Source organism: Cervus elaphus, chromosome 26 (assembly GCF_910594005.1).
Source record: "Cervus elaphus chromosome 26, mCerEla1.1, whole genome shotgun sequence".
Lineage (NCBI taxonomy): Eukaryota > Metazoa > Chordata > Mammalia > Artiodactyla > Cervidae > Cervus > Cervus elaphus.
This window is the reverse complement of record NC_057840.1, coordinates 23,443,649-23,469,411: the sequence shown is the minus strand read 5'-3', so window position 1 is coordinate 23,469,411 and position 25,763 is coordinate 23,443,649. Positions and strand designations below refer to the sequence as shown.

Below are 25,763 nucleotides of genomic sequence, written 5' to 3'. Positions count from 1 at the left end.
TCATAATGTTTCTTCCAAGGAGCAAGCGTCTTTTAATTTCATGGCTGCAGTCACCATGGGCAGTGATTTTGGAGCCCCCTAAAATAAAGTCTGTCACTGTTTCCATTGTTTCCCCATCTATTTGCCATGAAGTGATCTTTAAAATACTGGCGTTTTTATAATAATCGTTATAATTAATCCTTATAATATTTATAACTATTTTGATTTAAGGCTTCAGTTGTCAAACTTCCACTGTTATCTTGAAACTGTAATAGAGCGCTGCCCAGCATAGCTCTTAGCACGGGGCCATTGCTGTGAACCATTAGCCCCACCCCCACCCCACCCTGTTACCAGGCAACGGCCACGGAGAGACCGTTAGCGTTCCTGCTCAGTCATTGGTTGGTGCCACAGTGGCCCCTCCCACAAACAACCAACTGTTAATAAGCTACCGTTGGTGGGAGCATTCCACCAACCGTCAGCCCGAGAGGTGGTCTTCTGGTGGAAAGTGAGGTAAGAGGTGGATCTCAGCTTTTTCCCTGGGCTCTCTAGCTAACCCAGCCTTGGGCCAGCAGGGGCCCTATTCTGCAGGGCTCTGGAGCTCTTGCCAAGGCCACCCACTGGCCGAGCCCCAGGCCTTGAGGCAATGGTGAGCTTCTCCCCCATCCCCACCTCTGTGACCTAATGGCAGTGGCCATGTGCCTGGGACTTGGTCTCCAGAACCTGTCCCTGCCATTTGGGCGGCCTGAGGAGTCTGAGGTGCCTGGCTCCCTCAGTGATGCCGGCTGGGCAGGGTCTGGGGACCTGGCCCTGAGGGAGTCACCAGTTGAGATCGGCCTCCTCTCAGCCAAGACCAGAACTCAGAGGGTGAAAGTGTGCCTTGGGACCTGGCTCTTTCCTGTCAGAAGAGAGGATAATGTTTGTTTGGTAGAAATTTATAGGAACATCATTACCTGACCATGACTTGACCTCAAGAACAAAGGCTCTGACACGGAGAAGTCTGCAAGGACTAACCACACTCCCCCTCACCTTGCCTAGAAAAGGGCTTTGCTGAGAGCTTTCAGGGAGTTTGGGGTTTTTAAGGCCTGAGCCACCTGTCTCTTGCCTGGCCCTGCCATTAACTTTTCTCTGCTCTGAACTCATAACTTGGTATGTTTGGCCTCACTGTGCGTTGGGCATATGGAGTTGTGTTTGGGTAACAAAACCATTGTGCAGTATTATCACCAATGGTCAGAGGAGATACTGTCGTTATTTGTTTCCTTGTAAACCGTCTCTTCCTGGGTGGTTCCTGGGGATGGCGTGGGGCTGAGTGAGCCCGTGGCCGCCGAGGTCCACAGGGACACTGTCCACTGTAGGCGGACTGTAGGCACCATCCACTGCCGGGGTCCAGCCTCGGCAGGATCCAGGGGGTACCCTCAGGATGAACGGCGTCGGCGAGAGAGAGAGAAAAGACACGTGAGACCAGCCTTGATAGGGCCAAGTCTGCAAGGGAGAGAGAGAGAAAGAGGGAGAGAAAGAGAGAGAGAGTGACCAGACAGGGGGTGCAGCAGAGTCTGGCAGGGTCTGGCAGAGTCTGGCAGTGCTTTATTTTTTACTGTAGCTTTTATACCCTAAGTTAGTACATTTCTAGGGGAAAATAGTTTAACATTACATCAGCTTGTTCTTCACGAAACCAGGGTGTTTTCTACATACTTCTTTGTTTATGAGGGTCTTGTACATTATCTTCTGGCCTTGGGGCCTATTAACATTTTATGCAGGTCAGGTGAATGTAAACCTATTTTCCACTTCTATGGTGACCTTAACTGAAAGGTAGCAGCCTCATAGGGCAAAAGTACAGAGTAGAAGTATAACCTTGTTAACACAAAAATTAATCGTTCTGCAGAAGTTGTCAGTTGAGTTTATCTAAGAAGTTTACCCCACACTGACTCTGCGACTTTGGTGAAGTAGCCTCTGCCTAGCACTCCTGGGTGACAATTAACAACCATCTCATTGTTACCACACTAGGACTAAGCTCTTATTTTTCTAGACCTTTAACTATATTAACAATGGTTTCCACTGCACAACCTTAGCACATTAAGAGTAAAAATACAGCAAGCAAAACACAGCAAGCAAACGTCAACCCAATAACCACTTTTAGAATAATTTTTCTTGTGTTTTCTAATAGGACTCCTTCACCCCTCAAAAAGGCTCTATGTCTGTTAGGGCCTTTATATGATCAGGTTCTTTATGCTGTTTTATGATTAGGGTATTATGAGCAGTCATGCATATTAGTACCAAGGGCATAAATGCATTTGCCAAACAAACTAAAATACCAGCAAAGGAGTTTAAATTAAAACACTCCTTTCACCCTGGATAATCTCATAAAATACCACCACCTGGGAAACTTATAGATTAAAGTTCTAAATTGATTCTTATTTGGGAAGAGATCGGGGAAGGCCTTCTGCCTGTGTCACAGAAATTAGGGAGTAGTCTATTGAAGCAAGCATCAGAAAGACAGATATCATCTTTAAGGTGAGCGCTGGGGGCAGCTTTTTGGAATCCCTGAAAACCTGATCTGCCTTGCCTGTCAGGATTTCTCCTCATGACCTTGTCAGTGGTGGGATCTCGTGTGCCGGCTCCCGACAATCCATTGTAGGCAGACGGGTCCCAGCTACTGTGTAGTTGGGAAAGAGCCCAGGGCTGAGCGCCCTTCTGCAGGATTCAAATGTTTCTCTCTGCCTGTTGCTTGACCTTAAGGAAATCATTTTAAGTTTTCTGACTTGACTTCCTCTTCGACAAAATGCGGGTTCTAATGTCTGCTTTTCAGGATTCTGAGGTTGAAACATGATAGTAAAACTGGATGTGTGTTGTAGAAAGTCTAAGCAGCACGCATGCGCTGTGTGTTAACTGGCAGCATGGGACCAGGCCTCTGCTGGTCCACACGTTCTCCACCCACTACCCTTTGAAAGACAGCCCTAAAGGTTATATTGATTATCCTCAACATTTGAAATCAGACCGTAGCTGATGATGAGTCGGTTAGAAACTGTGACTGCTTGATTATACTCAATCAGCTGTTGATGGGTCAGTTAGAAACTGTGAACCTTCGTGTCCACGGACCATTTTTTTAAATGCCTTTCTAGCGTCCTATTAGAAAAGCATGGAGTAGCACAGAGATGTTGTTACCAAGATGTTTCATGTCCATCCCCTTGGCTCAGCTTCTTTTTAGATCAGGACTTACTCAAAAGAAAAAGCTACTGGTTGGATCTCCTCCAGTTATATTTGGGGGTTTTTCCCCCCTAAGAGAAACTCTCAAGAAAAAAGAAAGAACAAACCAGAATAGTTGGCTTACCAGCTTAACCAGCAACTCAAAATTTGGATCATTTTTGCTGAGACTGGGTTTTGTGTCCTGAGGGTTATCTTCTATAACATTTCTTTCCTGAGGATTAAATGCAGACTTGATTATTCGGAGGCAGGCCCTGGAATATCTAAATGCCCAGTCAGTGCTAAGCCCACAGGAGGATTTCAGTAGCTCTGCCTTTGGCCCTAATCACAGTGTTCTCTAGACACATAAGTTAAGCACTCAACAAAATTAAATTTTATGTTTTTAAAAAAAAATAACTTTTTGCTTCCTAGGAACTGTGTTAAGAAACTCAATTCAGTGCAGTTGCCATTTTCCCTGGGAGCAGCTCCTCACACGTGCCTGGGAAATAGGTCTCTGCCTCAGTTCTGGCAGCAGTGAGCACATAAGTTACCTTACTTTCAAGATGCTAGAAGAAATGTTCACAGTACTTTGTGAAATTCACCTCTTTTTTCACCTAATGAAAAAGTGTCATAAAGAAATTCACATGGCATTTCTAGATCTGTTTCCACATTTAAATATGGCTTATTCTTTCCTCACTTTGCCTTGTTAATTTTTCTTGTGGCTTCCATATAAATTATCACATTAAAAAATAACCCCCCTTCTGCCTGCAGCATCCCAGGGTCCACCCGAGAAATGGAACAATGGTCCCACGTTTGTATTGAAAGCTAATGATAATTAATGGTCACTACTGCTGCCCTTCCAAGTCAAAGATAAAGCCATCCATGGCAACCTTGATATGTAGGAATGAAACTAGAAGAAAAACACCAATTTATAACCAAGACTCCTTTTGCCTTACTCTACTCAGACAAAGACACAATTTTATTTTGTACCTCCAGACATCCCTCATGGCTGCCTGAAGCCTTTGTGTAAGACCCCTGGGCCCAGAAGCACATGCAGCCAGCCAGTTTCTCCTGGGCCTGCAGGCCCCGCACCTGAGTCTGAGCACTTCATGGCTGCTCCACATAGTCTTTTCACCATGTCCTTTCTCTTCCCCATTTGGGGCTGACCCACACCAGTCTGGCATGTATTTATACTTGTGTGTGTATGTGCTCAGACAGGTCCAACTCTTTGTGACCCCGTGAACTTTAGCCTGCCAGGCTCCTCTTTCCATGGAATTTTCCAGACAAGCATACTACAGTGGGTCGTCATTTCCTACTCCAGTATTTATATTTATGCTGGGTGGGGGGGAATCTACTTTGAATTTTGACAAAATAATTCAAAATTTCCATGCGTGGAACATTGTCTTCTTTCAAAATATGTAATAATGCTGATCATTCATGTAGAGAAATGATAACTTCAACCAGTCAGCAGTGACACTGCAGTTGTGTAGGTAGACGTGGTTGCAGGCATAAAATGAAAATGAAACTCAGCCTGCTTGACTGGAGGTTAAGAGAACCCAAACTATACAGATTCGGATTGTGGATTCCACAGACGACAGAGGCCCCCTTATCTGGGGTATCATCCCTTTGGACAGGCTCCCATGAGTGCTCAGTCATTGAAGCTCAGCAGTGGACTCCTAGACTACCCTGGTTATCTTAGAACCTGCTTACTCAGACTGGGCTTTGTTTCATCTCTGGCTCAGCAACAGCTTTTTAAGAATTTTTCAAACCACTGAACTACCAGGGTATTCCCAGCTACAGCTATTTCTTAAATGTAAATTTTTCTTTGTGGATAGCAAGTCAATTTGACATAGTAATTGTGTTTGAAACTAAAAACAACACGTTCTCTCATTTTATATTATCGAATTATTAGGATTTTTAGAGCCTGTTCTTAGGTTAAGATGCCGTTTGCTAATCATTTTGAAACGTGAACTCGAAGGAAGTAACGGAGCAGCAAACTTCGCACATTTTTAAGAAAACAATTATTTTGAGTCTATGGGCCTTTGCCTTGACTCTCTCCACGGCCTGTAAGGGAGACTTTGGATCACATATTTGGAATTTTCCTCTAGGATCTTAGTTATTGCTAACATCCTACTTATTGCCGGTGCTTCTCCCAGAAAACAATTGACTACCTGAATTAGGGTCCAGAAAGAGTTGTGAGGCTTCCCAGATGGCTCAATAGTTAAAAAAAGAAAGAAAGAAAGAAAGAAAAATCCACCTGCCAATTCAGGAACCAAAGCAGATGTGGTCTGATCCCTACGTCTGGAAGATCCCCTGGAGAAGGAAATGGCAACCCACTCCAGGATTCTTGCCTGAGAAATCCTATGGACAGAGGAGCCTGGCAGGCTACTCCATGGGGTCGCAGAGTTGGACACGACTGAGCAGCTGAGCATGCATGCAGTAGTTGTGAAAATGATAGTGCTGAAGAACAACTATGATTCTGGCTGTGACCTATCACCATGGTTCTATAGCATCAGTGTAAACACTGCAGGAATATCAAGGCCAGGAGTTACTACTGTACTGACTGGGCAGCAAGATGATAGATAGATAGATGATAGATAGATTTATAGAGTGAGCTGTCTACCTATGTATATGTATATATGTATGTGTATTTGGTCCTGGATTTGGCAGACTAATCCTCTTATACAAACCCTTGTGGAAGAATCTATAAAACAGTTGTCTCAGAAGAAGGCATTACTTTCCACTCTCATGGGTGAGAGTTTGTGTGCTCTTCTGGATGAATATCTACACTTTTAAAAATAAACTCCAAGGTGTGGAGAAACTCACCTCCATTTTATCCAAATTCAGCCTCTATATTTAATCTGTGGTTTTCCTTCCTAGGGCCACCAACTTTGTTTCGTGGGCATCGTGCACAGGCTCCCAAGTGTTAAATAACAGAAAACCAAATAAGAATCTAACACCTATTTTTTTTTAATTGTATTTTTAAAAAAGGAAAATATCAAAGATATTCCCAGGCATTAAGGAGTTTAAGATTTCTGTAGTTTTATTACAGTAAGGTGATGTAACAAGAGCAGGTCTATTGGTTCTGATTCTCTGGAGAACCCTGATGAGTACATGGTCTGTGAGTTTCCTAAGAGATAGATTTAGGGGTCAGGCTACAAGGAAGCAGGGTTCTAACATCTAAAGGCTTTGATGTCCCCGGAAATGTGTTTATCAAGACTCCTGCTGGAGAGGATGCTTGTGGTTGGGGAGAATAAGCTGCTTCAGGGGGTGGGGGTTCTGCTAAGAGGCATGGTGGTCTACTAAAGCCAGAGGGCAGGGGCTGCATAAGTGCAGGCCTTTCATTCTCCTGAGTGAGTCTAGGGCAGCTTGGCAGAGAGGATGCGGCCCCAGAGGGGCACCATTTGCTTTCCCCTGCACTGTGCTGTCCTGAAAGCTAGGGCAACAAAGTCTTCCAGGATATCAGGTTAATAGGGCAACACACCATTTGCTACTAGGGGAACTTACAAGTCTATTTTTCCTAACAGTCTCCACAGTGACTTTGTGTTAGGGGTGGCATTCCCAGCCTTCAATCATCAAAGATAGGTGCTTTTCCAATGGGCATGAAATGGCATTTTCATAGAAATCAGTTCTCTGAATGACAATGCAATTTTCAGTATTTCCTGAATCCATATTACTTCACTTAACCAAGAATGTACGTATTCTGAATATAGTACTGGCAAAATTATTTTTGCTCGACTAAAGAACTAGCTTCAAACCCACTTTTTTTTCTTTTATGAATTTGAATCTCAACTAAAAGAAAAAAGAAAAAAAGAACCATTTTTAGTTTCAGCAAAAAAGTGTCCTGGGATGCAAATGAAAAAAAAAAAAAATCTCTTTAGGTTATGTTGGACAGAATATGCATATTCAATTCTTCCCCCAAGAGTCAACTAGTGTTACTCTCATCAGCATGATGCCATGTAATCCACTAATCAAGTAGATTAAGTGTTACTAACATTATGAAACTATAAAACACCCTTTAAAAAATAAAAATCCATGAAAATGAAGTTCTTACAAGAAATGACAAATTGAAAGCTTTCCAGGTTAGAATTATCATTACTGATTATGAATTTCTTAAGCACATTTCTCGAACTGTACAGTGAAGCAACAGCATAAAAATACCACAGTAATTTTACCTTTGTGAGTAAATTGTGTGTTGCCTTTGGGTCACTTTTTGTCAGAATGACATTTCTTTCAAAATGCTTGCTCTTTTTACTACATTTCTTCAGCAGAAAATATGACAAAAATTCCAGAGGGTTGTCCTGAAAGATTACCAAACCCCCCCCAGAACAATTTTTATTTCAAATGCAGGTCAACAAGAGTGCAGCAGATATGAGAACACATTTTCTAGTAGCATTTTCAGCTTTCTGCCTAATTAATTTACAAGTCTAGAAAACAAAGTAGCTGTTTGAGGTAGTAAATGGGGCTTTCTGGTTAATCTTGGTTCTCAGTTTATTGTTACAGTTCAGTGAGGATGCCAAGGTCTTTTGGGAGGGTCTCAAGGTCTTCAGAACCAAAGTGGCCCACACTGGCCTCTTAGCCAGAGGAGGAAAGGTGACAGGACAACTTTGGTGTGTTACAGGGGAAAGAAGAGAGCCTCCAAGCAGCAGAGTTCTTCGGGAAAACACCCTGGCGAGACTCCCAAATCTGGTTCCCTCTCAGGCTGTAGGTTTGAACACCATGAAAATTATATGATACAAGGTTATTTTTAAATAATTTGGTGGCATAAATACCATGAACCAACATCAAACATTGAATAATTCTTTGGTGTTTGAGAACAGTGCAGAGAATTTCAGGGCCTCAGGATTATCCCTGTGAACATCCCTGATCGTATTATCAGCAGAATTCTCCAGGGCCTTTATTGCTGGGCTGTGAGAGGGTTGGCTAGTGCACTGGAAAGTTGAGTTTTCAGAGAAGGAAATCATGGCTACCTGCAACTCCTCAGGCTCCACACTGGGCCATGAGCCCAGGAGATGTTTGGTGCTTACCCAGGAAGCCAAGTTGAAACCATGATGGATAAGGAGAAAGTGTCCAAAGGCAATGTTAAATCCCCCACAAAGTATAATTACTACAGTGGGAAGGAAGGATTTGAGAACTGTTTCCTGGAAAACTACAAGCCTTATACAGCATCAGGTATGTTAATAATACCCCATTCCTGTCCTGTTCTCAGCTTCCCCTGAACTGAGGGCTGCAACAATTATGCCTCCTTGTGCACGGGGATTTGCTTCCGGACCTCTGCAGATACCAAAATTCTCAGATACTCAAGTCCCTTGTGTAAAATGGTGTAGTACTTGCATACAACCTAGGACATTCTCCCAGATACTTTGGTGTGTGTGCTCAGAGGTTAAAGCGTCTGCCTGCAATGTGGGAGACCCAGGTTCTATCCCTGGGTCGGGAAGATCCCCTGGAGAAGGAAATGGCAACCCACTCCAGTACTCTTGCCTGGAAAATTCCATGGACATGGTAGCCTGGTGGGCTATAGTCTGTGGGATCAAAAAGAGTCGCACACAACTGGGCAACTTTCACTGTCACTTTGTGACACCATGGACTATAGCCCACCAGGCTCCTCCATCCATGGAATTTTCTAGGCAAGAATACAGGAGCCTCAACATCACCCATTATCAGAGAAATGCAAATCAAAACCACAATGAGGTACCATTACACGCCAGTCAGGATGGCTGCTATCCAAAAGTCTACAAGCAATAAATGCTGGAGAGGGTGTGGAGAAAAGGGAACCCTCTTACACTGTTGGTGGGAATGCAAACTAGTACAGCCGCTATGGAGGACAGTGTGGAGATTTCTTAAAAAACTGGAAATAGAACTGCCATATGACCCAGCAATCCCACTCCTGGGCATACACACTGAGGAAACCAGATCTGAAAGAGACACATGTACCCCAATGTTCATCGCAGCACTGTTTATAATAGCCAGGACATGGAAGCAAAGTAGATGCCCATCAGCAGATGAATGGATAAGGAAGCTATGGTACACATACACCATGGAATATTACTCAGCCATTAAAAAGAATTCATTTGAATCAGTTCTAATGAGATGGATGAAACTGGAGCCCATTATACAGAGTGAAGTAAGCCAGAAAGATAAAGACCAATACAGTATACTAACGCATATATATGGAATTTAGAAAGATGGTAACGATAATGCCATATGCAAAACAGAAAAAGAGACACAGATATACAGAACAGACTTTTGGACTCTGTGGGAGAAGGCGAGGGTGGGATGTTTCAAGAGAATAGCATCGAAACATGTATATTATCTAGGGTGAAACAGACCACCAGCCCAGGCTGGATGCATGAGACAAGTGCTCGGGCCTGGTGCACTGGGAAGACCCAGAGGAATCAGGTGGAGAGGGAGGTGGGAGGGGGATTGGGATGGAGAATACTTGTAAATCCATGGCTGATTCATGTCAATGTATGACAAAAACCACTACAATATTGTAAAGTAATTAGCCTCCATCTAATAAAAATAAATGAAAAAAAAAAAAAAAGAATACAGGACCTTGTTGCCGTTTCCTATTTTGGGGGATCTTCCTGACCCAGGAATCAAACCCAAGTCTCTTGCATCTCCTGCACTGGCAGGCTGATTCTTTACAACTGCACTACCTGGGAAACACCCCCATATACTTTACATATTTATTTATTTGGCTGTACCGGGTCTTATTTGCCACACATGGGATTTTCAGTCTTTAGTTCCAGCTCTCAGGATTTAGTTTCTTGACAAGGGGTTGAACCCAGGCCTGCTGCATTTGGTGTGCAGAGTCTTAGCCACTGGACCACTAGGGAAGTTCCTCACATATACTTTAAATCATCTGTCAATTACTTATAGTACCTAGTACAGTATAAACACTATGTAAATAGTTGTCAATGCATGGCTAAATTCAAGTTTCACCTTTTGAAACTTTTGGAATTAAAAAAAAATATGTATTTAATTATGTTATGCCAGGTCTTAGTTACAGCATGTGGGTTCTAGTTTCATAACCAGGGAACAAAGTTAGGTCCCCTGCATTGACAGCAAGAAGTCTTAGCCACTAGGTGAGTCCCTGGAATTTTTTTTAATGAATATTTTCAACATGTGGTTGGGTGAATCTGAGGGTGCAGAACCCATGGTTGCAGAACCCAAGGATATATAGAGTTGACTGTATTTTATTTTCCTAGAGCCTTTCTATGATATTAGGGCAGAGTATGTTTTTACACTGCCTCCCCTCACTGTGTCCTGGTATGTGGACTGACTTTTCTGGAAGAGCATTCAAGATTTGCTTCTGATTTTTTTCAGGCTTTCCTCAAGCTTATCCCCAACCAAATTACTGCCTTGTTTCTGTTCTGTTGTTTTCTCTTTTCCTTCCTCTCTCATCTAGCCTTCCTTACCTTTCATCTGTTCTAGCTGGTTTCACACTTTCTCAGTTTTTCTGCCATACTATTAAATTGTTTTAACTGTTGAATAATGTTTATGTGAAATATAAGCCACTAAACATGTTTTTTTTTTAAAGGAGTCACTTCTGACTGAAATTAATCACAAGATAGGTCAGTGTACCATATGATTAATATCAAATAACTGAGAAGATTTTCCTATATGTCTATTTTGGTGTAATAATACATCTTGGGTTCACACTCTTTCAGTGGCTGTTTTCATAAACTGATGCTATTTCTCTGAGGAATTGTGTCCTAAAGGATAAAGTGGTAAATGCACACTAAAATTTAAGTTTTGGGGGTTTTGTAGCTTATTTTAAAGGGAACACTTACAGAATTTTCTTTTGAAAGCTCTATCAATCCATCTGCCAGAGCTTGTATGATTTCTTGGTTATTCAGAATGTTAGCCACACTCATGGTGTCAAATACAAATTGCCCTGTAAATATAAGTCCATATGCTTTGTAATTAACTTAAGAGATGTGATCAAGAAGAAAACTCAGTCCTTACAGTTGCTTGTTAGTGTATAAAAATGCAGACTAAGAATAAAAATTCTATTATGCCATGAAGATTATCAAGGTAAAATAGAAAATGAGCAAAAGCATCTAAATGTGTAGCATATAAAAAGTACCCACCCTGACAAAGTTGATATTGAATGAAATGTATACATTGGACAGGGAAAGAACATGTAAAAATAAACCTTATACAGTTTAGATTCTCAATTCTACCAAAAGCTCTTCCATATTCTGCATTATCTTTGTGCTCAATTCCATAAATATTTTAAGTCCATAGAGAATAACATACAAACATACATACATATTTTAAAAATATTTTGAGCAACTTGCATTGATTTGAAAAGCAACCTTTTTCCATTTGATTTTCATGCCTTATGACATACATGATCAGAGAACACTTCTACTGTTAATCTTTTCATTTATCTCTCTAGTCGTTAATACCTGTGAAAGAACCAGGAGAAATAATTTCTCCTTGTTTTTAGCCTCATAACAATTTTTAAATATTAGCTGAACACCTACTAAATGTGATAGAGTTAAAACCAAAAAGACAAATCCTTGCTTCATGCAAACAGATATGGACATACGTTGACAGATAAAATACCTGCATGCATATTTGTATGTTGCAGCTCTTGTGTAGACAGAGCAAGGCAGAGGAAGGGAAGAGAGAAGTAAGACAGATGTATAATGGCTTGACTGATACAGTGCTTCAGTGTCAAGAGTTAGGAAGGAAAATGACTTGGCAGTTAAAGATGCAGGAAAAACCTACTTAAATACATTTTTTAAAAAGTACTTGATTTTGAAGAACTGACAGGTTTAGATGAAGATCTAAAGTTGAAACAGGACATTGTTTCCAAAAGTGTTTATTGTGATAATTGGATCATGAGTAACAAGCATAAATGTGAAAACAAATAATGTCCAATAGGCCTCCCCATGAAGCCCATCACCAAATTAAATATTTTAGAAAGAAAATACATAGAATTCAATTATAGAACAGTGTAAGTAATGGGTGCTGTGGTCTAAGAGATGCTTAATTGGGATGTTGGTGCTTAACTTTGAGAGCAAATTGTAGAGGGAAAAGGACAGAGCTCTCTGGCTTAGCAAAGTGAATTTTGCCAAGGTAAACAATTGACTAACAGAATAAGATGGTAACATTTGAAACCAGGAACTAGCTTCAGCATTGTAAAGATGAATATATTTGTTCTTAGTGGATATTCATGATATCTGAAAGAAGCTATGAAAAACAAAGACAATAAACAGTTTTTTACTTCTGCATTCCTACATTTGTATTCACTCTGGATATGTGACAAGCTTCATAATTAACCAGCAACAGAAGTAGCAACAGTTCTTACCTATCATCCTGCCACTGATGTTCTCCTGCAGCTCCTTGAAGAGAGGACTTAATTGTTTCCTTACTGATTTCAAGGTGTCTTCCAGGAAGTCGGTGAAGCTGGACCATGTCTGCAGCTTTGATTCGCTGAAGTAGATGGAAGGGGGTGCCGGTTCCCACTGTTGTCCCAGCCAGTCACTAAGAACTGACATTATTTTCCCCATTTAGTATCACAGACTTAAGCTCAAATGAAAGAGTTCTTCTTGTTTACAGTATGGGAAAAAAAAACCCTTAATTGTATTTATATCAGGCTTATTACACTTTCTCATTAGAAAACTAAGATAAACACCCATAGTCTGCTTTCAAAGGTAAAATTAGAAACTCAAAAAGGACAAAATGAATAATTTCAAATGTCTATCTACTCTTTGATAGATAAGTTTGACATGTTACACTGTATTTGAAGTAAAATTAAATAGCTGCTGGAGTTTTGCATCAAAAGCAGAATAGACTTCCAAATAAGAATACACTATTTTATGTTCACATCCTAAAAAGTAAAAATACAGGAAAACCACACTTTGCCTGGTTTCCCCATCATGTCATCCGAAAGTCATCTCCATTGGAGCCAGCCCTGCATCTTATTTACATCATGTCCAGCTGCTCTTTCTCTACAGATATCTCTACATGTACTGAAATGGGTGCTTAAGAAAGTTTCTTTCCTTGAAAATCAGTGACTGAATTACACAGGGCCAAGGGAAATTTGATTTTCTGTCCTAAATAGATAGTTTCATTCTTCTCTCCACATTTTTTGCTGATAAACGTGAAACTATTTGTAACATGTTCTTCTAGAATGAGAAGAAGAGTGGGAAAAGGAGGAAGAAGAGACAGAGGAGGAGAAAAAGATGAAAATCCATTTTATAACTGCAGTGCTATCTGCACTACACTGCTATTTACACCCTGCTATCTCTGCGAGGCTGATTTCCTCCCTTCATGGGGCCAAATATGCTCTCATTGGGTGCTGCTGCTATGTAAACTAAAAGTAGCAAGCAACTTCTGCTGCAAAACTGTATTAGGTCAGCGAGCTTTTTGTTGTATCATCATGAATCTTCTCCCAATGATGCCAGCTTTCCTGTCTTGAAAGGCACTTAGCATCCAGGATTAGAGAAGTAATGCTTTATATAGTTTTACATCACTCCCATCCCTGTTTGATAGGAAGTGAGGGAGTTTTAAAGGGGAAAATGATTAACATTATTATAGCAAAGCAATTTGACTCTTGTTAGTCAGCCAATGTTACATTTTGATCCAATAGTTGCAGCTTTATTATCTAAATGAAATTTTGCTTTCAAGTGTAATTTCTCTTTGTTCTTCCTCTCCCTTAAGGCTACTGCAGTGAAACTTGAGCCAGCCCCTTCACTAGCTCCTTATAGCTCCAATTCATTTTTCCAAATGAAAGCACATTAATAATGTTTTACGAAGAAAATTGTTCTCTGTACTTATAATTTCTCTAGATCAGCTACATCTTTGTTTAACTGTTAAAGCTGTATTTTCAACAGTTTTTGCAAATGATGGTTTGAAGCAGATATTTGTAATAATTCCTTTCTAAGCAAATGATTGAGTGATGAGAAATGAACTAGTTTGGGGGGTGACAGCACTCCTTCAGAGCAGGAAGGAAAGGCAGTAATTGACATTGCCAGAACCAGTATTATGAGCTGTGTTTTGTCCTTGGTGATCCTGGAGTTGGTGGGTATCCCTGGACACGGTGGTCAGCACCCATACACACTTACCATGTTGGTAAGAGCCAGTGGCAATCCCAGTGGGAGCAGTAAATAACGTGCCAGTCAGTTGAGACAGCTGAGAAAGAACTTCTATTCCTGCCTCTGCACAGTCAAAAATACTTTCATTAGTTCACTCACAGGTTTGCCATAACAGTTAAATACTACTTAGAAGCACTAATGAGCTGGCCAAGAAAGGTCACTTGTAGGCCTTGTCTTCAATTCAAATCCCTCATGGAATAGTCCATCAACACTTTACAGTTCATCAATGCTGAAGTCCAGACACTTCATTCAGGAGGATTGACAACAGGGTGGAGAAAGAGGGATGCAGTTTGACCTGGTGCTTATTTTCAAATTTGGAATTCGGCCAAAGATAGAAAAGTCTACACAGGTTTTCTAAAATAGTCTGACTCGAAGTCTCACTGCAAGAAGATAGTTTAAAAATGGTAAAAAAAAAAAATGGTAAAAAAAAAAACTGTTAAACACACAGTGGAATACAATGGTCAAATTTTAGTGTTAATTTTACCCCTTCTTCCGTGACACAGCATATAGATCAAACTACTTCAAATGAAACTATAGGGTAATATATTTTAATTCTTTGTAGTCCAGGAGTAAAGGATTACTCCAAGTTGTTTCAGTTGCTCGCAGCAAGATGGTTGTGGCTGAAAGATTGGGATGTCTGTCACTTATTTGTATCTAATATTTCCAATGACAAATAGATCAATGAAATTACAGCAAGTTCATAAGAGTACCTACACATTCATAGTCAATTGATTTCAACTAAGATGCAAATAAAATCCACTGGGAAAAGGATGGTCTTTACAAGCAATGGTACTGAAATAATTTGATAGCCACTTGTTTAAAAAAAAAACAAAACTTCAATTCATACCTTGCATTCTGTTTTTTTAAAAAAGCATAAATCAAATGGATCACAAACCCAAATGTCAAACTTAAAACTATAAATAATTTTGGAGAAATCATAGAAGTGATCTTTGGTTAGGTAGAGTTTTTAGATATGACATCAAAAGCATAATCTATAAAACATAAAGATTGATAAATTAGACTTTGTCAAAATTAAGAATTTCTTGTCTTCAAAAGAAACTATTCAGAGAAGGAGAAGATAAGTCATAGAGTGGAAGAAAATATTTGCAACAGAAAAATTTGTTTATTTCCCAGAATATACAAAGATATCTCAGTAAAAAGCCAAAAACCCTAATTTTTAAAATGAGCAAAAGATTTGAACGGACACTTCACCAAGGAGGACAAATGGCAAATAAACACGTGGAAAGAAGCTTAGCATCACTGATCATTAGAGAAAATGCAAATTAAAACCATGAAGAGATATCAGGACACACTTCAATGGTTCAAATTAAGAAGACTGACCTTGCCAAGTGTCGGAGTGTTGGGTAGCTGGAGTGGAAATCTAAAATGGCATAACCACTTTGGAAACAGTTTGGCTGGTTGTTTTTTTTTTTTTAAGTTAAACATACACCTATCATATAAACCAGTGATTCCACTCCTAGTCATTTATTTACCCAAGAGAAATGAAAGCATATGTTCACAGCAGCTTTGCTTGTAAAAGCCTTAATCTGGAAAGAACTCAAATATCTATCAACAGGTGAATGGATAAACAAATTGTGGTATAACTATACAATATAATCATTCCCAGTAGTAAAAAGGAATGAACCATTGATACCAGTATGACATGGATGAATCTAAAATATCTGGAGTGAGGGAAGCCTGACCAAAAAAATGCACTGTATGATTTCATTTACAGAAAATTCTATAAAATGCAAACTAATATATTGTGAGATCAGTGGTTGCCTCTGGTTGGAGTGGAGAAGCAAAGTGAGAAATTGCAAGGTGGCAGGAAGAAACTTTCGGGGATGATGAATGTGTTCATTATCTTGACTGTTTTATGGTTTCACATGGTGTGTAGACATATGTCAAAATTTATCAAATTACACACTTTAAATACTTCGTGTCAACTATACCTTAATAAAAGTGCTTACAATTTGTATTACAATTTGTAATACCAAAAAAAAAAAAAAAAGATGAATTTTAGGTTTCTGGCTTATCAGTAACTGGTGAATAATGCAATCTTAAGTGAAGAATCCTGGGAAAGGGGTGGGTTTGTGATGCAAGGCAATCAAGAATCTGTTTCAGGTGTGTGCACTTTGAGATGCCTATTAGCTATGCAAACTAAACACCCACATGAAGATGTCAAGTAAAAGCTAGATATGAGTTTACAGCTGAGAGATTTCAGAGATGGAGACATAAATTTGGGAGTCTTCAGTATCCAGATTGAACATAGAGTCATAGGAATAAATGAGACTCCCTAAGGGAAGAGTATATAGTCATGGAAAATAAGTGAGACTGGGATCAAGCCCACGACACATTTAAGGGCCTCACCAAAGAGAAGGAGCCAGCAGAGGAGACTGAGGGGAACAGACTGCTGAGGTAGGAGGAAAACGAGGAGTGGGTGGTATTAGGGAAACCAAGGGAAGAAGGAGAGTTTTGAGGAGACGTATTCATCCACCTCAAACGCCACTGCGAGGTCAGGGCAAGGTGTGGATGGAGAAGGGACTGCTGGATTTGGGCACATGGGAGTTGTTTATAGTCTTCCAAAAGTGGCTTTGGTAGACTGAGACCACTTGGAGGAGCTTGGGAGGCGGGCAAGTGAGAGGTGAGGAAGGTAGAAACAGTCGGCTAGATCAGGGATCCCCAACCTCCCGGCTGTGGACTGGTACCATCTGTCAGATCAGTGAAAGCATTAGATTAGAAACAAAGTGCACAATAAATGTAATATGCTCGAATCATCCCAAAACCCCCACTTCTGGTCCATGGAAAAACTGTTTTCCACAAAATCGGTCCCTGCCGCTGAAAAGGTTGGGGACCTCTGAGCTATACCAATAGTTCTCCAAGTGTGGCTGTGGGATCAGCAGCATCAGCATCGCCAAATTCTCAGCTCCCATGCCAGACCTGAACCTGAAACGCTAGGGTGGGATCCAGCAAGGTGGATTGTGACAAGTCCTCTAGGTGACTCTAGGTCTTGTATTTGACTCTAGGTGAGTCAAATACATGTCAACAACTTGAGAACCATTGGTATAGTCAACTCATGTGAGAGAAAGTTTATGGTCTCTTTTTCAGGGGGGAGGGAGAGTGGAGGAGCTACTACAGGTGTTCTTGCTCTGATAGGATTAATCCAATAGGACTGAGGCTCTGGGAGTGAATTTGAGCATAGGAGTGATGTCTTGAGAAGGTGAAAGGTGGTGCAATCCGGTGTCCAAGTGGAGTAGCTGATGTTTGATTCAAGCAGGGGTGCTTCTTTCACCGTAACAGAAGGGAAGACAGGATGAATGTAAGAGGTGGGATAGATGGTGGTTTTTGTGGTGGGAGGTATATTAAGGGGTTTCCTTAGGGAAGTAAATGGTGAAATCAATAAGTGAGAGAGAGGGTTATTGAAAGATTGACTAAAGAGAAGGGATGACATAGTCATTAAAGTGTGCGAAAATGAATTTACCAAGGAAATGTGGTAGGATTGCTTGTCAGAGCTCCAATCCCATTTGGTATTTATGGCATTAAAGTTCATCAGTAAGAACAGTTGTATTACTCTTTCCAACAGTCTTCAGCTGCTTCAGTACTGGCAGGCATAGATTATGCAGAAGATTGTGTTCTAACTGGCATTGCTGCTGCTGCTGCTAAGACACTTCAGTCATGTCTGACTCTGTGCAACCCCATAGACGGCAGCCCACCAGGCTCCCCAGTCCCTGGGATTCTCCAGGCAAGAACACTGGAGTGGGTTGCCATTTCCTTCTCCAATGCATGAAAGTGAAAAATGAAGTCACTCAGTCATGTCCAACTCTCTGCGACCCCACGGACTGCACCCTACCAGGCCCCTCCCTCCATGGGATTTTCCAGGTAAGAGCCCTGGAGTGGGTTGCCATTTCCTTCTCCAGCCAGCATTGGGGTTTAGCCAGATAAACTGGGGTTTGGCCAGCAGGAAAGAAGTTCAGGTTCTTTGCAAGAGAGATGATAATGACAAACCAGTAAATCTAGGTTTAATGAGGAAGGAACCAAGGTTGAAGGCATGGTGATGGAGAGTGAGTAAGTGGGAGTTTGTGGATTGGAGATCCTCAGGCAAAGAACCGACAGAGTGGGAATATTTGAGGACACGATTTGGAAGTGGTACTTAGAGACAAATGCTTAAGATCAAGATTTCAGAGGTGGTACAGCTATAGGACTGACAGGCTCCAGAGTGATTCCTAAGGTGGTGGAAGATTTTTGACTGAGAAGCCAGGGCCTCTGACTGAACCAGGGTCTCGATGGTTCACCTAGGAGAAATTATATTTGATGAGAAGTCCAGGGATGACCTGGGGGCCCAGAATGGCAATGGGAAATCTGTTGTTTGAGTACCATTAAGTTTCACTTGAGACCATTTTTGTGTCACTAAATCTACTGTTCTTTTCCCCTTTTGCCCATATTCTCTTGGCCTTTCAATACATTACTTTTTAACATCCTTTTTTTCCCCCTACTCCCATTAAAAAATTTGTTTTGCTCTCATTTTAAAAGTAATACTAGTTCACTACAGAAAATAGAGACCAAAGAAAAAAAAAAGATCAAAGAAAAAGGAAAATACAAAAGAAAGGAAAACTCACTAATATTATCCAACTATTGTCAGCATGATGGTATATATGCTTCCAAACCCTCTTATACACACACCCCACCACAACCCTCCCTGTCACATACACAGATTTTAAACATTGGGGTCACACCTTCCACATTCTTTGTAACTTACCCTTTTCAAACTGATTTTAAAAGAAAATTTGAAATAACAGATCTAGAGATAGACAGTGTTAATAGTGAGCTATATTTCCTCCTAGAGTTGTCTATCCCTATTTTCTACATAATTGAGATTATATACTTGTAGTAATTGTAAAAACTATCTTTTTACAATAATTTGTACTTCATTTTCTTTTAAACTTTGCTATACTTCCTTTGCCTAGAGGAATCCTGCCAGAGTCATGCTTTGTATCAATAGAATAGTCCAATGAAATCTAAGGATTAAGAACTAAATTTAAGTTCCCTAAGGAATGGGTAGCAAGAAACAGTTTGAGAAACTTTAATTCCACACTTCCTTTCCCATGTTCTGCTTAGCTAAAAAACAACAACAAAGAAATAAACAAAAAACATAGCCCATGAATTCAAGAAAGCAGAGCTTTTATGTTAAATATGGCTGATACTAGACAGACACTTAAAATGATAAGTTACCACACTCATCTTTACAAGGCACTTCACCATTTTTTAATACTCCAACATTTGAGTATTTTATATGTATTTTGATATTCACAAGTCCAATAAGGTAAAATACTATTATCCTAACTTTCATATGAGGAAACAGAGGTCCACAAACTAGCCTAAGACCACACAGCTCAAGTCACATGAGTGGAATTGAAGTCCAGGTCCCTGGTCACCAAGTTCATGCCCACTTCTTCCAGATTCTGAACCCAACAGGGAAAGTTTCCTCATACAGGCTGCTCATGGTCCCAGTGCTGGTCTGGCATTTTCACCTGCACTGTGGAGGCTGATTTTACTGTGTTTTCCAGAAGAAACAGAAATAATTTTTCTGGTTGGCTCTTACCACTAATGACTATTCTTTAGGGACTCTGACCACTAACCTTGATGTCCTTTCCCCCTAAATATCTGAGTATGTGCAGTATAAGGAGAAAAAATAAAAAATAAATGTAACTTAGTTATTTGAATTGAGGACATTTTATGAATCATCACAAAGTAGGTATGACCACTACCTCCCAAAACTGACCTGATGCTCCAAGTGGTACAAAGAGGTCCACGTGACCCCCTTCTTCTTCAGGAGCCACATAGCTTCCTAATTTTTCCCAGAAGTCTCTCACTTCAGGCATCAATAAATTTTTAATACCAATTTTATAGCCTGAGGGGGAGGAAATCAAAATGTCACATTACTTTAACAGAAGCTAAGAGCAGTTTGTGTTGTGAAAATATAAAGGTTCAAAAAGCCAACATCTGCTTGTAAGGCCAAGATCTGCAGGGCATCTCTGCTTCAGTGATGGCCCCATGTTAGGACCACAGAAGGAACCACTGGGCTCCAACAAGACAACACTCTCCTCCTGTCCTGGATTTATTAGACACAGTGCTTAGGTTAAGGACATTGTGTCTTGCTTCCGGGGGGCAGCGGTGTGAGTTACCAGGCTCACGGCATGGTTGGTCAATGGCCAGTCAAGTCCTGGGACTTTGCAACCAAGTTCCAAAGTGGAAATGTTTCCCGTGATTGCCAATCAATAAATAAGTCCTCAAGAGCAGAAGTAAGGCTCCCAGGCATGGGAAACTTCACTGTACCTTTCACCTGCAGGGAATTGAATGTGATGATTCAGCTAGTCTGCATGTATCTGCACCGATTTCTAAAGGAGTCCTGGAGACTGCCTTCCTAAGCCCCAGTGAAGAAAGAAAAGAGTAAGAAGGAACTCCTCCTGCCTGATTGCTTTGAGATGGGATAGCAACCTCCTTAAACTGTGGACAAACACTATCTCAGTGCAAATTTTTCTTCCTAATCCCCAGTCTTACCTTGGAGTAAGTTGATTTCTCTGCTGTCTCCATCACTGAATATTCCCACACTTTGTGCCATCTGCCCATCCAGAGCTTTTTCTATGAGATAAAGTAGCGTCTCCAAGTTTAGGCCACTGTGTTCATACACCACAGAAATGATACCTGCTCTAACACTGTTCGCCACCATCTAGAAAACAAAACCAGACCAGTAGGAACCAAAGCCCATTACTTTAGAATGTGTTACTCAGTCATGTCTGACTTTGCGGCTCCATGGACTGTAGCCCACAAGGCTTCTCTGTCCATGGGATTCTCCAGGTAAGAATACTGGAGTGGGTTGCCATTTCCTTCTCCAGGGGATCTTCCCGACCCAGGGACTGAACCCAGGTTTCCTGCACTATAGGCAGATTCTTTACCATCTGAGCCACCAGGGAAGCCTGTTACTTTAGAATACTTTTTAATAAATTAAAAACAGTGACTATGTAATCTATGATTTTTGAAGACTATTGTTTTTCTTCCGAAATTATAGGAGGAAGATGATAAGTTTTCCCCATCACTAGTTTCTTTTTTAAATTATTTTGTTTTTTTTTTCTAACGGGAAATTTGAGTGCATTTGTAACTCCACCATCCACCACTCAAAGAAACACTAATGAATTATTTTCTTCCAGTTTTTTTATCTTTGTACACACCCATGCACAGTGACATATACACTAAAGTAATAAAATTATGTAATTTTGTAATGGACTTCTTAGATAGATTTTGTTTTCCTCTTAATTATAAATTTTTGAATGATCAATATTGGTAAATACTTATTTCGTAGTAAATAAATGCTAAAACCACTGTTCTTTGAATTCAACAACCAATTAAACTTTTCACTTTGATAAAGTTAATTCCTTAGCAGCAGTCAGGTTGTAAAGTCATTGAAGGCATTGATTTTTCCCAAAACCTCATGCCACTTTCTGGAGATCACAGTTCAACTGAATCGAGAACTACCACATGGTTTCATGGTTTTTACCTAAACCTCCATTACATTCATAGTCAGATGAGTAAGTCTGGCATAGTCTTACATAAAGAAGACAAACAGGATCATGGATTTATTCAATTCCACTTTATTCACTCTTACTCTGTCATCAGTTATCCTCTGTGCCCAGCATGAGGTATTTTTAAACATTAGAGAAACTATCTATGGCCCACATGGAGATCAAACTCTGATCTTGCTTTCATATGGATCCATTAAGCTAGCCAGTTGTAAATGATCAAAGTCAATTCCTAGATGTTCAACAGTGAAGTGATTTCATACCTTGAAAGCAACCATTTTCTTACAAATAGAATTTTTTGCAAGAACTTTCTAAGTAAGCCAACAAATACATTCTACTAATGCCATCCCTTACATATATGCCTATGTGTGTATCAATGCATGTATATGTACATATACATGCATACTCATATGTATACATGCTTCCTATGTCTTCTTTGTGCTTCTTTTTTCTTATTCACATTAAAATTTAAAATATATAACTTCATTATAGAAAGAGCATATTTTCATTTAAAGTCACCTTCATTAAGTAGATCACAAAATAGATTTCTGACAGTTTTCTTTTTAGAGATGCTAGTTACAAGATATTATTAAATTCCTCAGTCATTCCAAAGAAATTTTAAAATAATTTGTATAACTTTGCTCTTTTGTGGATTGGGGCAAAAAATTGAATTCAACAAAAATTTATTGGACCCCTAAAAGCAAGGCAGTTGGGCCTTTAATATAAAAAAATTTTTTTTGATTTATGGTTATTTTTATTGCTTCTGATTTTTAAAACTGTTTGGGCCTGTACATTTCCACTTAGATCAGACAGCTTTCCTTTTAGGAGATGAATCATTTTCATACACATGGTGACCAAAAGATTGCCATACGTCTATTCTAGGGAAGATTAAAAAAACCCAATTCAGAGAAGGGCTGGCCTCCTAACACACTGTACCTCATATGCAGGAATCCGAGATGATATTAATATGAAGTGTGGCTGGAGAGCATTTGAAGAACTGTCATTTTTATAAACTCCACGCCAATTTTTCTTTGATAATAAAGGGTAGGAATGGCATCCAGAAATGTTGCTTCTATGAGGAAAAGAGGGGGGGAAAGTGAAGTTTTTATTTTCTCTAGTTTGATAAGTGAGCACCATTATGTCCTCTGGGCATCAGTTCTTTGTACAAGGCAAGCAGATTCAGGACCTTGGTCTCTCCCTGTGGTTTTCACGGATGTCAGCAAAGGGGACTCCTGGGTGGGTGGGGCCAAAGCTGCCCACCAGGTGTCTCCTCCTGTCTTCATGGGATGCTAGAATGTGTTCTTGGGACTTACTTTTGTAGGGCACTTAAAACCAATGTACTGACATACTAAAGGTTTCAAAATAACATTCAAAAAGGAAGCAGCCAAGATATTTTAAATTTCCCTAATCACCTGGGCCTCATGGTTTTTTCAAATAATGTCCATTATTTCTACAGTTGCCTCATCCCCACCACCATTTGGATGAATATACTTACTCCATTTTAAAAAAAAATTCTAGTATGGCAAAAACCACTACAATATTGTAAAGTAATTAGCCTCCAACTAATAAAAATAAACGGAAAAAAAATTCTGGAAAAATGTTATTTTTGCTCAATAACTTTATAGAGAAAAACTGCTACATCCACAATATAGCTTCTTTGCAGTTAAGAATATTTGAAATGTAAATTTTGAATGTTACATATTTACTTCAGAAAGCATGTTCAAGACCACTGTTATTGAAGATTAAGGAACTATTTCTATTGCTATTTTATAGGATAAGAGTGATTTAATTATACAAGACCAAAAAAAAAAATTATACAAGACCACTGCATGTTAGCTAAATTATTCTAGAATGAGTTCTTGGTATCATGGGAAGGTGCTGAACCTTCAACAGATGAAGGTTTGCTTACCGCTTGGGCAAAGATTCTAAAGATGACAAAACAAGCTGTTTCTCCAAAGTTTCATGTAATCTCACTCGATCCCTCACAGTCTGGGAGAGACGTGGTTGGCATTTGGATTTGAACAATCTAGAGCAGTGTGTTCCACTCACCCAAGGGGGTCGAACTTTGAACAACTCCTCTGAAAAACAAACAGCAGCAGGCTTGGCTGTTTACTTCAAGCTTCTCCCAGCCAAGTCTACACAGATAAAGCCATCAAAATTAAAGCTGCACCAGGGCAGTATTCCAGATGGCAGTAATTACAGCCATTTTACAGACTCTTTTTGGTTCTCTTATCCTCTCCGCTCTGTAGCTGCAAGTTACCAGTCACTTCAGGTCAAGAAACAAAGCTCGGAGAATAAGCAACTCTTTTCTCATAGAAACCAAGTTCATCAATTTGTAGGCTTCACATCATTTTTGCCTTTCTTCTTGGCTTCAAGTAAATTTCCCATTTGTTACAGTCTCACAGAAGGTGAGTCAGTGAAAAAGCAAGATGGGAGAACTCAGATCAGGTTTGCTAATTACACACTGCAGATCAGAGGGCTTAGCTGAGAGCATGTCTCATCCCGGCTCCCTTTTCACCTTAAAAAAAAAAATGTCATTCTTGCTTCCATTTCCATTTTCCCTATGTTGTCACCAATACTAATTCTTCTGAATTGTCCTGAATGTATTTGCTTTTGCCTGTGTTTGTGCTGCTCTCTCCTTACCTTTAGTCTCACGGAGGCACTGGCATTTAACCTTACATATTTCATTGGAAATCTTTTTGTTTTTCTTAGTTAATAGTAAAGAACAAAGAGCTTTCCCTGACATACTTTAAAGAATGCCACCTATAGGCTATTTCAAGAAGACAGTGCTATCCTCTTCTGTGGGAATTTGTATGTAAATCCATTGGTTTCTACAATACTCAGCTAAGACATAAAGTTGTAAAATACCACTCACGCTTATGTAGTGCAATTTTCTCCCAAACTATTTTCCTTAGGCACTTTTCTCTTTGCCTCTCCTGTAGCTCTTCATCTTCTGTTTTGGGTTCATTCAGAGTCCCATAAACAGCAGCGGCTTCCCTAGGGGTTAGCCAATCTAAGTTGGACACACAAGCAATGTAATGGTGTTTCCAAGCACCGTACTCATTATCTGTTGGCGTATAGGGCAGAAACCATCCAAACTTAATGCATTTGGGCATCCATAAGCAATCCTTCAGAAAAAGAAATGAGAAAGATGAGTTGCAAGAACCATTTCCTAGTAATAATCTTTTTAGGCACATAGATAATTTTTTCTTATTACATTGAGATTTTTAGTGCAGTTGACTTGCCATCTAAACTTGATTCTGAAAAATAAGATGCATACCTTACTCCATAGGAAAAATATTATTTGATGAACATGTATGTTTTATATGAATATATGTATTAGTCCTCTTTGTATACTTATTCAATGCTCCCATAGCGTGCACCAGATTCTGAGAATTCTGCTTCTAACCTTTGCACTGGGAACAACTTTGACCCATATAATACTGCCAATATGCAACCAGTTTTGAGATATGAAAACAGCAAATTTCATGTGGTTTCATCTAATCAAAATCTACACAAAATACTGTAAAACAATTACTTAAGGTACCAATTCAATGAGGACTTGTATAACCAAGGCCTTAGAGGAGAGAGACCCAGAAAAGTAATATCCTGATTCGGTCTCACTTTTCACTTCCAGACACCTGACAGTTCCAAAGCAAAACTAAGGCTGAGGAGCAGAGCAGGACGTTTTGACTGAAAGACTTAGAAGGTGTTAAGAACTGTAAGGATTCTTGCAGGGAAGAGAGGAAACATTCAGAGCCCACAAAGGGGAATAGCCTTGGTAATCATCCTGGCTTTTAGCTGAGATCCTTTTCACTAAGGATGACAAAGAATTAGGTTGAAACTAGCTTTGACATATCTCATTCTCTGATTGGATTTAAATAAGCTATTCCTAGGCTAACCAAATGCCAGAAGCAAG

The 25,763-nt window shown here is 40.0% G+C and overlaps 1 protein-coding gene across 1 annotated transcript in view; it reads right to left on the bottom strand.

Annotated features, from left to right (window-relative positions):
- Positions 1-25,763, bottom strand: part of ECT2L (epithelial cell transforming 2 like) — a 75,344-nt gene that overhangs the window by 14,839 nt on the left and 34,742 nt on the right. Inside the window, exons 5-14 of the mRNA XM_043888432.1 lie at positions 24,720-24,972; positions 23,754-23,922; positions 22,781-22,916; positions 20,829-20,997; positions 20,050-20,178; positions 14,241-14,333; positions 12,482-12,664; positions 10,953-11,056; positions 7,332-7,457; positions 3,305-3,391 (exon numbers count right to left, since the gene is read on the bottom strand). Coding sequence (XP_043744367.1) covers positions 3,305-3,391; positions 7,332-7,457; positions 10,953-11,056; positions 12,482-12,664; positions 14,241-14,333; positions 20,050-20,178; positions 20,829-20,997; positions 22,781-22,916; positions 23,754-23,922; positions 24,720-24,972 — 1,449 coding nt within the window. The remainder of the gene's footprint in view (positions 1-3,304; positions 3,392-7,331; positions 7,458-10,952; positions 11,057-12,481; positions 12,665-14,240; positions 14,334-20,049; positions 20,179-20,828; positions 20,998-22,780; positions 22,917-23,753; positions 23,923-24,719; positions 24,973-25,763) is intronic.